The 17909-nt window shown below is 34.6% G+C and overlaps 2 protein-coding genes across 2 annotated transcripts in view; both read right to left on the bottom strand.

Annotated features, from left to right (window-relative positions):
* Positions 1-3560, bottom strand: part of LOC113517691 (solute carrier family 23 member 2) — a 33604-nt gene extending 30044 nt beyond the window's left edge. The window contains exons 1-3 of the mRNA XM_052893676.1: positions 3389-3560; positions 2498-2552; positions 1314-1427 (exon numbers count right to left, since the gene is read on the bottom strand). Coding sequence (XP_052749636.1) covers positions 1314-1427; positions 2498-2548 — 165 coding nt within the window. The 5' untranslated portion in view covers positions 2549-2552; positions 3389-3560. The remainder of the gene's footprint in view (positions 1-1313; positions 1428-2497; positions 2553-3388) is intronic.
* Positions 3561-5970: 2410 nt separating this feature from the next.
* LOC128200387 (uncharacterized) lies at positions 5971-16628 on the bottom strand. The gene is made up of 5 exons (XM_052893696.1): positions 16161-16628; positions 12841-12935; positions 11671-12278; positions 11059-11168; positions 5971-10468 (listed from the first exon to the last, which is right to left on the bottom strand). The coding sequence occupies exons 1-5, from the start codon at positions 16282-16284 to the stop codon at positions 10344-10346; spliced, it is 1062 nt and encodes a 353-aa protein (XP_052749656.1). The 5' UTR covers positions 16285-16628; the 3' UTR covers positions 5971-10343.
* Positions 16629-17909: the final 1281 nt, after the last annotated feature.

Raw genomic sequence — 17909 nt, 5'->3', positions numbered from 1 at the left:
ATAATGTGTCCTTTTTAACATGCAAGCCCCTTTAGAAAATCATCTTAAATATGCCTATACGAGTACATAGCAATAGAGACACTTGACTCCATTGCTAATAATACAGCCTATAAGGTGACCTTCACGCAATTGGGGGAAGGAGGATAAGGGATAGTTAATAATGGGGGTTTGTAGCCCCATCGCTAGCAATACATCTTGTCAGGGCGACCTAAGCGTGATTCTCCCTGGAAACCATCGTTTTCAATTCCAAGTGAATTCATCACGAAGAGCTAACTGACCTGTCTTTTATTCTCACCTATCACTAGTGCTCTGCCAGCGTATACCGTTAGCGTAGGCGGGATTAACATTCTATTATCATCCATTAAAAAAAGACCTTCACGCAGTATTCTTGATGGAAAGTTTACAGGGAACGCTGCGGATCACTCCTTAGCTATTTGATTGCCTTAGTCACTTTTAGGATACCCACAGGATGAGAAAGCATAGTCAGTTTTATGCCAGAGTTCACACAACGAGATTATATAGTTTAATATAATAACAACCTGATTTTCTTATCTTCTTATCTTTTATTCGCGTATGGGGTCAGCTAAGCCATTGCACGTGGACGCATTGGGATGTTGCATGCCTCTCTCTGTCTTATACCATCATTTCTTAGATCCTATGTGTTACCTTTACAATATCCCACGGTTTAAGATACTCCCCTGGCTCTGAATAAACCGTTAACAACCAAATTAGCTTGCGTGTATAATATTTAAGTCGAGAAAGCTCGATAAGTTTCGAGACCATTCGGGATCTTAGTCTTGAGCGGCCATGAACGCGAGCTAAAACTAGTCGAGTTCTCTCGACTGAAATATTATATACTTAAGTTAATCCTGTCCTTATTACATTAAAATATAATATGTACTTACGAAACTTCTAACAAAGAAAACTATATAATTTTTTTTATATATTTGGACCCCCTTCTATTTCTACAGTAATATTTGGTGAAACGTTATAATAATAAATAAATCTTTATTTTCAGGTATATATCCATAGTTTACAGTTACATTATTAATTATACAAACTATTATTATTATTTTTAAAATACACATTAATTACAAAATACTAATTTAAATTATTTCATTATAAAATCTTTTGTCGTTATATGGTATACAGTGAGGAATACAGTCTTTACAATATAATTATTTATTGTCATTAATCTTTCTTTCTTTGAAATTTCTATAAATGAAATACACCAATGAATGACCACGAGATTGCTATTACATTTTTTCTTTGTAAAAGAAGAACTGCTTAACATAACTTCTCATCTCGCTCACCTGCAAAGCCATGAAGATACAAAGGTACCACGGCGGTACGTCGTCAATGCCATACGATACAATTCCCGTTCTCTGAGCTGTGCCATTCTCCTTTCGTGCACTTTCATCTGTATTCTGAAATAAATCGAAGAGGCAACATTTGTGAGTAGCTATAAATAGTTGTATCCAGCGACTTTACCAAAATTTATAATACAGTAGTTGCCACGCTTAGCAAGCGGATTGGCAACCGGAGTCAGGCTTTGGAGATGTTTGAATAGGGACACTACCACCCATCCCTCGCCCTCTCTAAGATAGGGCCTCCTACGACTTCCACGGGAAAGGAGAGGGTGGCCTATTCTATGCCGGGGCTACATAGCCAGAAGGGTGGAAATGACAGTGACAATACAGTGTAGCATACATAACATCGTAGTGAACCGGAATACCGAGGCATAGAGGGTATCGTGAGCAACACAGTATATTTTGTAATGTCCACGGAGTTATTCATGTGTATAAGCGACGGTTACCACTTTTCATCAAGAGGGCCGTCAGATTGTTTGCCATTCAAAGCGTAATAAAAAAAGCCGATCAAGTGCCAATCGGACTCGAGAAACGAGGGTTCCGTACAAATTTATCAAGTTTAATTTTTTTGTTGTTAAATATCTAAAAAATTACGGTTTTCGGAATTTTGCCGTTATTTGTGCTACATGACATTGCTCCTTGCCATATTTTATGATTCTAGGTCAACGGGAAGTACCCTATAGGTTTTGATTCCCTTTGCGAATATCAAAATATGCAATATAAATGGAACATAAACGGCCGTATCTTTTGATTGCGCCGATTTAGAAGCTAGATTTTTTCACTGCTTTAAGAGATTTCGGACCTGAGTATATAATATTAGTTTCAACTGGATACCTCGACGCATTCCCAAGAAAAAGGGTCTTGACAGACGGACGAATAACGGAGTGACCCTATAAGGATTCCGTTTTTCCTTTGAAGCTCTAAAAAATAGGTAAGATACATGACGAAATGCGTGAATTGTTTGTACTCATAGAAATAAAGAATGCTTTGACGTTATAAGCACTTATGTACGGGGGCCTCTTATCATTCAACGAACTGTACTGTAATCCGTACAATTATCTACATAATATTAGTCTGTTGTTTTAGGACAATCCAATGAATTAATCCATGTAATAAGATATACTCACTGTATCTCGTACAATATTCTCCAACCCGATTTGAATCGTTCCGTGGACCATGTTACTGTAGAAAAAGAAATTGTTCATTGTCTATGTTGCATCATCTTGATGAATTTTCATTATGTTGACGATATGATATTTCTTTTTTATAGAAATAAAAAATAATTTAAGATATTTTTTCACAGTAAAAATTTACATCATTTATTATGACAAAATTAATATGAGATCGATATAGTATAGGAGTATATAAATGGAAATTGTTTTCCACAAAAAAAGACTAATTGCAATTGTGGCAAAACTGGTTATTTTAATTAGAAAATTAAACTACTTTTGATAAACAAATTTATGGGATTAATCTATAAATGTACATATATACTGCAGATAAAAAATAATTTACTAAATCGATTTACAGCGGGTGAATTATGAGGTAACAAACATTTAAAAAATACAATCGTATTCAGAACCTCCTACTTTTTAAAGACGGTTAAAAAGTCGTATCGAATTTTAAAATTAGAAATCTACACTATCCCTATACATACATACATACATACATATCTGTCACGCCTGTCTCCCATTAGGGTAGGCAGAAACAGCTTTCCCTATAATCCTATATAATCATGTTTTCTGTAAAAAAATTTACGGTGATGAGAAACAAAAACTATGAGAAATAGATAGCCAGTCAAGAATTAAAATAGATATATTTTTAAAATGTTGTACAAATTTTTTAAGTTTATAAAATAAACCTATGACTCACTACACTTTTTGGGAGACTGTAAGTGTGGTGAGTAATTTTCAAATAAATAAATAAATAAATAAATAAAAATGTCAAAAATTTACAATTTTTTTTTTTAATAATAAAATACGAAACTTCGTCTTTTAACAAAATCTCACAATACGCACCTGCCTTTTTTAACTAAAAAGATAACAATTAGTCCCTAAAATACCCTTATTCGTTTAAAAATCCACAGTGACACTAATATTGCACAATATGATGGTTTCATTCACGTGATTCGCGTCGTACACGCATGATTGAAACGCGCGCTCCCATACAACTGGCATAACATTCATTGAAAACAAATAACGAAGACAATTAAACTTCTAGAGCGTGTTCTTAACATACTTTTTAACCTTCGCGTCTCGATGCAAATCAGTCTTTTTCAATATCTTATAGCTACAATTTCGCATGGTAATTATAAACGCCGGTAGATATTCTTTCCTTTCTTCAGCACGATAATGTTTTCGGAATATATTTTAGGCAAAAAACACAATTTCCTTTGCGCAGTGGTACATAAGCGTTGCATTGTATTAATGAGTTTTAAATTCGGAAATTTAAGAAACTATCTTCAAAAAACATCGAATCTGGACGTTTTAAGTAGGCATAGGTAATATGGATACTGGGGGGAAAGGGATTGTTAGTAATGGAGACTGAGAATCCCATTGCTAGCAATATACCCAACCAGGTCGACCTCCTCGCGGTTCTCCCTGGAAACTATCACGGTTAATTCCTGATGAATTCATCATGATGGGCTAACTGGCCTGTTTTTATTCTCATCTATCACCCTTCACTGGTGCTCCGCCAGCGTATCCCGTTGGCGCAGGCGGGGTTACTATACCATTTTCACCGATTAAAAAAAAAATATGGATATCGATCCGATATCTATATATTGGGCTCCTCTGGACATTGATGGTGGATACCCGTATCGGTCAGATATCTATTTTCGAATACGCTTAAAGTTAGTTATCCAATATTTATTTATTGGATAATGGACTTTTAATATATTCATTATCGGACCAGTATATATACTAGACACAAAAATTAAGGGATATACAAAAAAAAAATCCAAATTTATGAGTGGTTTTTAAAAAAAATTTTTTTTCATTGTTTCTTTTAATAGCTCTTTTAGAAAAATTAATACTCTTTAATTTGACGTAATCAAAAAGACTGCAGGCTGATTTGCCGCTGAGTTATCGTCAGTCAAACCAAAAAAAAAAGATTTTTTAACTTTTACAATCAATAACTTTGGAAATAATTATCGTATAGGAAATCGAAGGATGGTTTTGGAAACTGGTGCTCCGCCGGTGTATGCCGATAGCACAGGCGGGGTTACCATACCATTATCACCCATTAAAAAAACATATATACATATACACACATAGATACAAATGCGTATATTACAAATACACAATCAAATACATACATAAACATACACATACTTAATAGCACACATACAACAGATTATGTACATGAATGCATTATAATAAATAGTAATAGTTAATTTAATGTCCCTTTAAACTGAAATTACACCCCAAATACGCAATAGAATCATACAAAAATGACCTTATTTAAAAATATGCAAATTTAAGTTTACTTAAGGATGCGGGAGTAGGGACGGCTTAACCAGCCTCTTTAGTTTCGCCTATTCGACTAGCTGTACTTGTTACATAGAGACGGGAGAAAGGTATCACATCGTAGTCCTCAGAACGTGCTCAGGAATGGCAATGCATAAATGATATTTACACAGGTTTATCAAGTTTTCTCACTCCGCTATCTCAGGGATAAATAAGAATGATGACAATTATGGTTTGTAAAGTTTACCACATGGATACTTTGTACAAAAGTCGTTTGCTTGGGCACCTCTGTTCCATTCGTGTTTCTACCGTGAAGCAGTTGTTTGCATGGCTGTGTTTCGGTTTGAAGTGTGGGATATGGTGTGAATTTACAGGGTACAGAGGAATAACACCTGTGTCCTCAGGAATGGCAACGCATGGGGGGTATCATGGGCGAAACTGTATACTCTGTTATGTCCACGGTACTGCTCATGTCTATAGGCGACGGTTACCACTTTCCGTCAGGTGGGCCATCAGCTTGTTTGCTATTCTAAGCTGCATAAAAAGAAGTCAGTAAAGTTCTAGTAGTGCTTAAGACAAAATTTGATACCTTACAAGAGAGCGAAAAATACTGAATATAATTAAGATCATGTTCCACAAAAAATAATTCAATTGTATTATAAACAGTTATTCTAATTTCAATAACTACTGAACCGATTTTGATAAAATTCTTGTTAGGACCAACCTTTAAGTATATCCTTTCAGATAAGAATAGAAATTTCCAGATCGGTTTTTAACTGACGGAGTTATGAGGGAACAAATAAATACAACCGAATTGTTTATTTACAACATGTTTGTAAATAAATTAGATAATCCTCTGCTGGAGATTGGCCATAGGACTGAATCACTCACCATGATCATGTCTGCCTTTAACTGTCCACTGCTGAACATAAGCCTTACCTCTTGGAGGATTTTGCCAGTAGTTGCGACACTTGACAGGCGGATTGACAACCGCAGTAAGGTTTTAGAGATGTTTTCCAAGGAATGCTGCTACCAATCCCTCGCCTCTTAGTCGACGACACCCACGGGATAGGAAGAGGCGGCCTATTTTATGCCGGGACTGGATCATTATTGGCGATCAAAAAAATCTCACGTTAATTTCTTCTCATAATTTATTTATACTTTACTGTACACAAAGATAAAATTGTTAAATTTATTGTTTTTTCTTTTTATAAACAATTATTATTAACTTAGCTTGAACAGAATTAATGTAACATTGTTCATTCTCATGTAAGTAGTATGCAATTAATAAATAATAAAAGAAAAAGTAATGCATACTGAACATAGCTGAGAACATAGCTGTTAAAACTTATTCAGTGGAACAAAGGGATCACTATCATATCAAGCCTTGTTCTTATTACTGTATTAGGAACAATATGTAATAAAATATGCACTATAGCAGGAATGGCCAACCGGTCCATCGCGACTTTTAGTCCAGTCGATCGTGGCAAGGCAAAATATATTTTGCTAATTTAAAGGAAGTCGCTCAGACGTTATACTTATACTAATATAAATAAGTAGTTACTAAAAATAATTTTCAATTTTATATTTTCCCTCTTAATAAAATAAAAAATACTACATAATTGTGTACTGAACTATGTCGTTTCATTTGAGATTTCAAGAAGTATATAATTGGTAGATCGCACAGGGTTTTGTCAGTAAACGATAGATTTTGGGTATAGTCAAGTCGGCCACCCCTGCTGTATGCTATCCTAAAGAATAACTAAACCAAAAACTAACACATAACTAAAATAAAACTAAAAAATAACTAAAACCCCAATTTTTTTTAAATATTAAAACGTAAAGCGATGATACAGTCTCGTTTCAATATATAGTAATTAATAAAAACATTAACAAATGAATAAATATCACAACCAAAGCTCTGCTGATGTCCAATAGTGGGACAAATAAAAAAAAATATTGATTCACCATCATCTCGGCAGTTAAATATTCACTGCTGAACGTAGGCCTCACCTACTGTTATAAGAAACAATCCTGAGCCATCTGCATCCATTGACTCTCTGCATGCATTTGAGGTCGTCACTCCATCTTGTGAGGATTCGCCCTACTCTGTGTTTGCCTGTATAGGGTCGGCACTCAAGAATTTTTCTTCCCCATCAAGCCAATCTTCTGCGGATTTTTTTTTACAACACAGGGGGCAAAAGAGCTTGTAACCCACCTGATGTCTCACCAGCGGCATTGCAGGTGTGCTGCCGGCCTTTTAAAAGGGAATATGCTCTTTTCTTGACGGTTATGTTGTCGTATCGGTTTGGAAATACTGCTGCTGGAAGTTGATTTCAAAGAGTGGTTGTGCGTGGAAGAAAGTGCCTTGAAAAACGCACGGTGGAGGACCGCCACTCGTCCAGATGGTTGGGATGAAATTTTAGTTTATGGCGAGTTGTACGATATCCTCATTTCGGATTCTGCCACACAAAGAAACTCCAAGAAACGCCCTTTCCTTAGCTCGCTGACAACTTGAACCTTCTACGGTCAACTGTGTAAGACCATGTTTTGGACCCATAGATCGTCTCTGACAACACACACTGATTAAATACCTCTGTCTTCAAACTTTGAGATATTTGGATGAGATGCGACGTGGTTGTCTGAACGCTGCACAGCCCAATTTGTTTCGTCGGTTGACCTCTCGTTGGAAGTTGGACTTATTCATTCGGACAACTCGTCCTAGGTAAACATACGTCGACAACTTCGAGCGTAGTGTTCTCAATCGTAACCGGTATAGGTGTGACATGGACGGTAGACATGGTTTTAGTTTTGCCCGTGTTCATCTTAACCTGTTAACAAGCACTATTGAGGTCATTAAGCATAGTATACTAGTCCTCCAGGGATTCCACCATAATTATTATGCCATCAGCAAATCGAAAATGAGTGATATATTCGCTACTGATGTTTACACCATATCTTTTCCAGTCCAAAAGTATTAAAACTTCTTCCAATGAGGCTTTGAAGAGTTTTTTGGGTTGGGATGGGTTTCGAACTCTGGCTCTATTATTCGAATAAACATCGTAGCCTTACTGTTGTGTATGTAACACTTCGATATACCTATACTCAATCTGGCACCGTTGGAAGGACTGTAGTACAGCCCATATCTAGACCGAATAAAAAGTTTTCTCATAGGCCACAAACGCCAGACATAGTGGCAAATTATACTCTTCGGTCTTCTGTATAATCTCAATTTGTTGCTAATTTCACTTTTAGTTATCTTTTCGGTAAATTCTATTGAAATAAGACTATACCAGGGCGAATACACAAAAGAATCGGTGACAAATGAATTTTTTTTATAAATTATTTATATTAAAAATAAGTTACCTTTAAATACTAACAATACAAATCAACATATCTAGATCACAGGTTTTGGATTTTATCTTTCAGTTCCTATTTTATATTACAACTAGCCAATCGGCTCGGCTTCGCACGGGTGGATAAAATTTTCCAAAATAATATATTATAAAACCTACGTTACTCGCTTACAATTTAAATTACTATGTGTGGATTTTTTAAATCGATTGAGATATTGGGTTGGTGCATATGAAATTGCCGATTGCGCAACAATGTAAAACAGTGGACGCGTCTTCCTGAACACGTTTAGACTTGTTCATTTTTGTTATTGTAAGCAAAGCATTGACACTTGATTAATATTTTAAACACTATCAGAGGATTCAGATGTAAGACGTGATTTAAATTTTTCTTTCTTACCATGGATTCGAAAAAAATTAGGGGTATCATGTTTTATGAGTTCAAAGGTGGATTAAATGCATGAAACAGCAAAAAAAAATAAGAGATTAGGGGAGAATAGTTTCTGAAAGGACAGTGAGAAATTAGTTCCGAGAATTTCGTTGTGGAGTAATTTTGAAAATATGCGTCGCGGTCGACCTTCGCGCGTTATGGATCTGCAAGTTTTACAATAATTAGTGGAGTCCAATGTGCATACAAGCACACGAGAACTTGCACAAGAACTGGCTGTCCATCATACAACTATTGTACGAGACCTCAGACAAATTGGTAAAGTAGGGAAGCATGATCAGTGGGTATAACCCGAACTCTTAGAGCACCAACCCAATAATTTGGAGTTTATCCATTAAAAACAATCATACAAAAAGTCATACATTTCCTCTTTATAATATTAGTTTAGACACATAAGCAGGACCCTAATCGACCACCAATAAAATCAATAAAATCCCATCCTTCCATTTCATGTAACTCAAACCTTATTTACTTATAGCAATCTTAATCATAATACATAACAATATCATGATGACCTTTTGCTCTTAAAGTTGTAGTCAAAGTAAAAAGAGAAAGACTTCCCTGGGCGCCAAAAAATTTCAAATAGGAGGATAAGACACCAAAATTCTATACTCGTCAAATGCTTCATACAATATACCACAATACTGTAATAAAATAACGCGATGAAGTTTCATTTTACACTCGAGTTACGAGTAGTAATTTTGACAAGTATTCTAACTTTTACAAACCTTTAACTTGTTAAAGACTTTTAAAGTAGTTAAATAAATATAATAACAATGCAGTATATTTTGTTTTACATGACTTTAAACTCTAAACAGATATAGGTAGGCAACATTTGCATAAATTGGTTTGTCTAAAAGGCATATGAAGCCATATTTTGTCCATTAATGCTCAAACTAAACCGAAACAGTGAATATCGTTTCATGACATGAATATATAAATAATATGGGTATAATTTGAGCACCCAAAGATTTACATTCTTCAGTTTCTTCAACTACCTTCAATACAATCTATCTTCAACACCAGCCACCCTTATCACCGCCATCTCTGGCAAACTAATCGATAAATAGAATCGTCATCGCTAACGAGATCTTGAGATAGAATGAGATAGCGACATATAATGTCTCGTTCTAACATATTGACCGATCATAACGATTCCATCGATGGATTCGCTTACCACAGATAGGTTACCTTGTCAGAATTGTCGATAATGCCAAAAGAAACAATTCTTTATTTTCTTTGCGAGTTAATGGCAAAAAAAAATTATTGCAGTCCCTTTGAACTACGTTTTGTATTTCTTCCAATTGCCATTCTACATAAGGCGTCCGATTCATCATCTACAGCTTCGATTGGGGTGTCTGTGTGTCCATAGTGTATAAGAAAAAATATTAATTCTATTACTACTTTTAGATTTCAGGAGTTTGTGCCTTAGAACTGACATACAGAAAGTAAATCTTTAATAATTCTACATTTAAATCTGTGACAAGTATGTGATTTGGAGTGACGGGTCTGGGCACTACCCTCTTAAACACTTGATAAAACCCTAAATGACCCCTTAAGGCACCAACTGCATTAGTATCATATACGAAACGAAAGCACAATTGGCAATATACAGTACAATAACTACTTACTATTAATTTCTAAAATAATAAACCAATACTTATCACACATTGCTATTACTAAACTAGACATACTTCTACGCATATCACAGAGTTATCAAAACTGTTTCATGTTTATTATTGTCTATGAAAATCCTACTGCAAACAATGCAATCTTCGGTTAGATTGTGGCGATGCTGAGGCAGACCAACCATGTGAAACTTGTCCTGATCTGAAAAAAAAAACTAAGTTATGGGCCCAGATACATTACTGCATTATTATCATCGTCACACTAAATTATAACGTCCCACCTATGGGCATTGTTCTTTTCTCATCAGGGTATATTAGTCTACTCCTATCGCGTTGGTCACATACAACCCGCCATAAACTAAAATTTCATCCCAACCATCTGGACGAGTGGCGGTCCTCCACCGTGCGTTTTTCAATACACTTTCTCCCACGCACAACCACTCTTTGGAATCAACTTCCAGCAGCAGTATTTCCGAACCGATACGACAACATAACCTTCATGAAAAGAGCGTATTCCTTTTTAAAAGGCCGGCAGCACAGCTGCAATGCCGTTGGTGTTGTAGGTGACCATGGGCGGCGGTAGTCACTTACCATCAGGTGAGCCGCATGCTCGTTTGCCCCTTGTGTTGTAAAGAAAAAAAACAGTCTCATGTGACATCCTGATTTCCTATTTAGTTACCCCACTCTTACTCTAGCGTACGATTTTTGAGAAGAAAACTTGTGTATTTATTAATTACTGCTTTTTGTCTTATAATAATTGAATATTTATAATTTATATAATGAAATTAATACCTATAGTAAGAATTGTACATGTTTTTTCCTTATTGCCTTCTTGTTGAGCCAATTCCACTGTCCTTCTTCTACTTTCTTCTACTTCCTTTTTCTTAACCAATTCAGCTTTCCTAAAAAAAGTATGTTATCCATTAGTATCTAAAAAAATTGTAAAATAATTTTATTAACTATAAATTGTGATGAAATTGAAATGTGATATGTTATGTACTAGAGGGAGACTGTACAAAAGTCGATTGCTTGGGTACCTCTGTCCTATTCGCGTTTCAACCGTGAAGCAGTTGTGTTTGCATGGCTGTGTTTCGGTTTGAAGGGTGGGATATGGCGTGAATTTACTGGGTACAGAGGAATACCACCTGAGTCCTCAGGAATGGCAACGCATGGGGGTATCATGGGCGAAACAGTATACTCTGTTATGTCCATGTTACTGTTCATGTCTATAGGCGACGGTTACCACTTTCCATCAGGTGGGCCGTCAGCTTGTTTGCCATTCTAAGTTGTATTAAAAAAAGTTATTATTTAACACTTTCTGGTAATTATAAATACCGCTTAGAATTAATTAATCATTAATTCACTCTAATATTATTATGATTGACATATAGAACAAATATTTACTTTTTGGCGTCAGCTTCCCTCATTACGCGTTCGGTTTTCGTCCATATGTCTTCTCTTATACAATTATTTAATTTTGATTTCTCAACATATTTTTTATAATACTCCGTGGCTAACCCAGAAGGTGTATAATTTTCTTTCTTTGTTGCAACAGATTTCGCAGTTTCATTTGATTGTTTTACGACATTAGTTTTTCTCTTGAACATAGTAGTAATTGGTGTTAAGTTGGGCACCTTTTTCCCATTTGTGGATTCATTTTGGACCTGTGAATTTAGCCAATCATCGACTTTCACAAGAGACTCGCTCACATTACTATCAATGAAATTATTGGGTTTCATTAGGTTCAATGGATCTTTATTTTCATTTTTATTTAAAGCGTCCAGTAAAGAAATTAAGGCAACATTTCTCGCCTTCTTTGGTTTTGCTTTTTTGTCGTTGTCTATATCTTTTTCCACTATTTTCTTTGTACTGACGGTTTTATTGTTAGTCTTAACATTCACATTTTTTGCCACAAAGTCAGGACAACGTTCGTTAAATTTTTGTATAGACATAACTGTTTTTTTACCATCTCCATCACCAGATTCCGGTAAAGTGGAATCAACATCCTTTACCTGAAAAGAATGATAACGGTATTAAAAGTGAAATTGCTGTAAATGTTATTAATAACAATAATAACATCCATATCAGTGTTTCCCAACGTGGGGCCCACGTCCCACAGGGGGACAATTTAATAGTTAAGGGGGGCAATTAAAAATGGACTCGAAGCGATTTTAACCCTCTTACTCCGGGCCATTTAAATGCAATGCTACGAGTAAATATCGGTGCCAAATTTAACAAAAAAATGTAAATAAAAAAATGCTGTAAATATTTATTAGGTATAATTTCGTTTGACGTTACCAAAATATCAACTGGGCAATAAGAGTCGTCAAGTAAACTTTGGCATATAAACATTTTAGAAATGTTCAAGAGGGGCATGGCACATAAAAGGTTGGAAAACACTGATCTATATCTTAAATCTCTGAACACAAATACTCTATGATCATCCGACGAAACTCCAGCAAGTTGGAAGCAAACACGTCTGATTGCGGACACCAGTTCAAAACATCACAGAGTAGTTTCAATGGAAGAGAAAGGGGAGCACAAACAATAAGAAAAAAAAAATCAAATACATACCATGTCGAGCATTTTTCTAATTAGTCCTAAGTCCGGTTTGCCCACAACGCAGTCGCCCGCTCCAATGCAGTTGGCGAAAAATTCCTCCTCGGTCTCTGAAATAAAAATTAAATTTATTAAAAAACTTGAGTTTCATGCAATGCAAAGTCCTAATTCACCAGAGGGAGAGACTTTGTACAAAAGTCGTTTGCATGGGCACCTCAGTCTCGTCTCAAAGTTTCTACCGTGAAGCAGTTGTGTTCGCATGGCTGTGTTTCGGTTTGAAGAGTGGGGTATGGCGTGAATTTACTGGGTGCAGAGGAATACCTGAGTTCTCAGGAATGGCAACGCATGGGGGGTATCATGGGCGAAACAATATACTCTGTTATGACAATGGTACTGCTCATGTCTATAGGCGATGGTTACCACTTTCCATCAGGTGGGCCGTCAGCTTGTCAGGCCGTCAACTTGCAGCCATTCTATGTTGTATAAAAAAAATGTAATCTATGGTATTATACTCTAATATAAAGAAATAATATTTTATAGTGAAATACTATGAAATATCAAAAAAATAACAATTTAATATTCGTATTAAAATCCTACGGTGATGGGAGGAATCAGCATTTTAAGGTCAACGCCACATGCATACCAAAACTATCATTTGTTATATTTTGGACTTGTTATGTATTTGTTTTTGTTTAGTTTGTATTTGTATTTGTTTAGTTTGCTACCATTTGTATGTGTGCGACGGCCAATATTTATGGATTGACTCCTACTAGACTATTAATATATGTAAGCCACTAAAAAGTAATTAGCATGTGCTGAAATAAAAAATTGCATACCTTTAGATAAGGCGAAATGTGTAGCCCATTATTATTTAAGACTATTTGTACCATATTTCAAGTTTTTTTTTTTATATTACTGAGGTGGCAAACAAGCATACGGCCCACCTGATGGTAAGTGGTTACCGTAGCCTATGAACACCTGCAATACCAGAGGTATTACGCGCGCGTTGCCGCCCCTGAAGAAACCTCTTTACCTCCCTTTTGAAGAACCCCATGCTGTAGTCTCTTGGAAAAACCTCGGCAGGGAGCTCATTCCACAACAACAAAATAATCTGCCATCTGATTTAGATCATTCATCTAAATCAGCTGTTTTCGTTTTGACCAACCTGTCCCTTTCCAACCTGTATATAGTATGCATATTATAATTGGAAAACAGTTGCGTAGGTACCGGAGGGCTAGACGGGATACTGCCTCGGAGCTCTTCAGACTATAAATTGAACTAATAACAATTTCTCCCACATTCGGAATATAAATAAACCAGAATCCAGGAACACGACTATCATAACTTATTTGAAAAATACAGGGGAATTCCCAACAAGTATTGAACATCATTTTCAAAATATATTATCTTAAACAAGCAATGCGGCTGATTTTGGGACCAGAACTTATCTGAGCTAATATTTTAATAATTTCGCAAAAAGGCTTGTAAGCTATCATAAACTAAATTGTAGTAAATTTTATTCACATTGGTTCTTTAAGGATCTTGTAAGGGTTTCACTGTTATATCATATTGAATATTCAATTATAGAGGTAGGTTTAGAAAGTTGGCACATCAGAATCAATCCAAATATGTACTTTTACCATGTATTTAGAAGTCCTGGTCTGTACTACAGCTCAGTGGGTGTTCACATTACATTTAGTAACTCATGGTCGTTGAAGGATCTTATGAGAAACAAATTGATATGTGACTTATACATAAAACCAGACTGGAGAGATTACCAGGGGGAGAATTTGTACAAAAGTAGATTGCTTGGGCACCTCTGTCCCATTCGTGTTTCAACCGTGAAGCAGTTGTGTTTGCATGGCTGTGTTTCAGTTTGGAGGGTGGGATATGGCGTGAATTTACTGGGTACAGAGGAATAACACCTGAGTCCTCAGGAGTGGCAACGCATGGGGGGTATCATGGGGGAAACAGTATACTCTGTTATGTCCATGGTGCTACTCATGTCTATAGGTGACGGTTACCACTTTCCATCAGGAGGGCCGTCAGCTTGTTTGCCATTCTAAGTTATATAAAAAACTGGTTATTTCTAAGTACCCTCAAGAACAATATATGACAGTATTGTTAAAGTAATTTACTATTTATTGGTATTTTGTTCATTTTTCTCCTTATTATTAAATTGTAAACAAAGTTTAGATTCTATATAATTGTAGACTATTCATAAGTTTCACCGACCATACCGAGACAATTATGTTATTGATCGGCCCTTTATTGCCTATATAGGTATATAACAATAAGAATATTTTTATACAAGTAAATTGAATTACAAGATTTTTTTTAGTCACTTTATGATTGTACCGCTCATTTGGAATGCAATTTTAGCTGAGAAGAACGGGCAAGAAACTCGACTGTTGTTTTTCAACAAAAGTTGATTTTCCAATAGTGGTGTAGCTAGGTAACCAAAGATTCTGGGGCAAAAAATAAACTCAGCTACTACCTCAATCTCTGCCTTACTTTGAAGAAGACACTTGAAAAATTTACAGAAATAACAAATATAGTAAGTTCATAAAATTCTTACTAGAAACTTCTATATATATATATATATATATATATATATATATATATATATATATATATATATATATATATATATATATATATATATATAATTTATATGTATGTATGTTGAACATGTAATATGTATGTAATAAGAAAAATTTTATTTTCAAAACCTATGTTCATTTTTAATTATGTCTATATTATATACAGACAACTTTAAAAATGAACATATGTTTACTCCATATACATGTTTATTTATTATTACATAGACATAGGTATTTTATGCTATGCAAATGGGCAACTTAGTTATACAAAGAATATATATTTTATTTGTAAGATATAAGCTTAATAAATGAAAATGAATATAGTACTTTAAAATGCCGAAAGATTTCTACCCATCTTTTGTCAAATTCTATTTTCTCATTGATACATTTCTTTAATTTTATGTAATTATACAAATACTTTCAGAGTACAAGATTTGAAAACAGTATGGTTTGCGAAATAAGAGTACAAAACTCAGTAACTGAGTATAGTGGGTCGCCAATGGTTACAATAACTAATATTATGTACAAAATATATTTCTATATTATTATTAGTCAGTGAGATTGTACAACCATATGGGAATTTAAATAATATATTGGAAACTATGTGCTCAACATTATACTACATTAAAAACAAAAAAAAATCCAAAGAGTACATCTAGCACTCTTTCGAATTTTAATCTACCGACGTTCATTTATAAAATTAAAATGAAAAATGTATTATAATTTCCGAACCTTCTGTAAGCAGCAATGTCGGTGGTGGTTCAGCACCAACAGTGCCCTTGATCTCCGTGGGCACATGTCCCTGTGCTTCTGATAGGTCTCGTAGTATGGCATATTTACTAGTCCAAGAACACATTGTCTTTATGCCTAGAAAAGCCCTAGGCTTCCCACTGACTTCAACAAATTCTAGTAGGAATAGAAGATAATAATCAAAAAGTTTTTAGTCCTAATAAGAACCTAATTAGAAGAATTATATTATTTATATTGACACTGATTATATATTATTTTTAATTATTAATATTGTCACATGGAATGGAAGAATATTGTCACAGATTGAATTGAGGAAACAATCCATAATATTAATGTCTAAAAACGATATTTCAAATTTTAAACATATCAATTTATGGCAGATGATAGATACTTCGAAAAACTATAACAGCAAAATAAGCAAAAATTACAAACATCAAAAAAAAGTGAATAATTTTTTTTTTTTTTAGTACGTTTGTTCCGTTTGGAACAGGCTAAGGTCGGAGACCATGCTGCCTAAAAAGTGAATAAAAACAAACTGTCAAATTAAACAGTGTCAAATGGTAACTTTTTTATTAATTTTTTATTGTTTAGAAGCACGTCGTTTGGCCATTTCATATTTAAAGTTTTAATTACATGATTGGTTTCACTTCATTTCCACTAGTAATAATATAGGTAGATAATATTTTTGTATTAGTTTTTACTGGATTGCATTATATTTTATTATAGCGTTTTACAACTAATCGCTTTCAGACTAAATCGAATTTACAGAGTAAATATTAGTCCGAAAACCTGAAAGTTGGATTAATCTAAATTGCTTTTATCTATTTATTAAAAAATGGAGTCCTGAATATCATATTTACGTCTAAAATTTACTTGTACCAAATTTCTAAACAGTGATAAAATTTAAATCATATTTATATATTTTTTTTTCTTTAATGGATCATATTTATTTTTTATATGTTAATTTATATGTAGAGGTCATACAGCCATAATCACTACGTTATAGTACAGTCTAAGAATAGGTAAATTATAATGAAGCTGTATAGTGTGTGTAGGCATCAAATAGAAACACTATAAATTACACAACATACGTTTACTATCGAAACAGAGTTTTTGAAATCCTGGCGTAAGCGCGAGCCAGTGCGACGCGTAGAAATACTCTGAGAACCAGTCGGTAACTGTTACTAGTTAGTGCACTACTATTTTAGCGGCGTAGGAACCGCTAAAACACTACGTATTTGAAGCTTGCCTTTTCCTGAAGATATTGGGGTATAATTTTTATTAGACTTTATTTTTGCTAATAAAATTCTAGTTCTTGTTTAAATCAGATAAGTATAAGTGAAAGCAAAACTGAGGAGGAAGCAGGAAAAAGGATTGTTAATAATGGAGTCTAAATACCCCCTTGCTATCAATACACCCTATCAAATCGGCCTCCATGCGGTTCCCTTTAACATTATCGTAGTGGATAATCGTTGAATTCATCACGATGGGCCAACTGACTTTCTTCATGAGAGATTTATTATTTCTCATTGGTACCCAGCCAATATATAATTTCTTAGTTGGGCAATTTGTCGCCAATTGGAAGATGTTACTACCTCAGATAGTGACAAGAAATTCCAATACTTTCAAGTGGTTATCGCCGATTGGAATAATTCAATATTTTTATTAAATTATTATTCCACTAATCTTCTAAATTGGATGGTAAATATACAAAAAAAAATCAAGCTAAGG

This window comes from Galleria mellonella, unplaced genomic scaffold (assembly GCF_026898425.1).
Source record: "Galleria mellonella isolate WM207_F2 unplaced genomic scaffold, CSIRO_AGI_GalMel_v1 utg116, whole genome shotgun sequence".
NCBI classification, from domain to species: Eukaryota; Metazoa; Arthropoda; class Insecta; order Lepidoptera; family Pyralidae; genus Galleria; species Galleria mellonella.
This window is presented reverse-complemented; position numbering and strand designations above follow the sequence as displayed.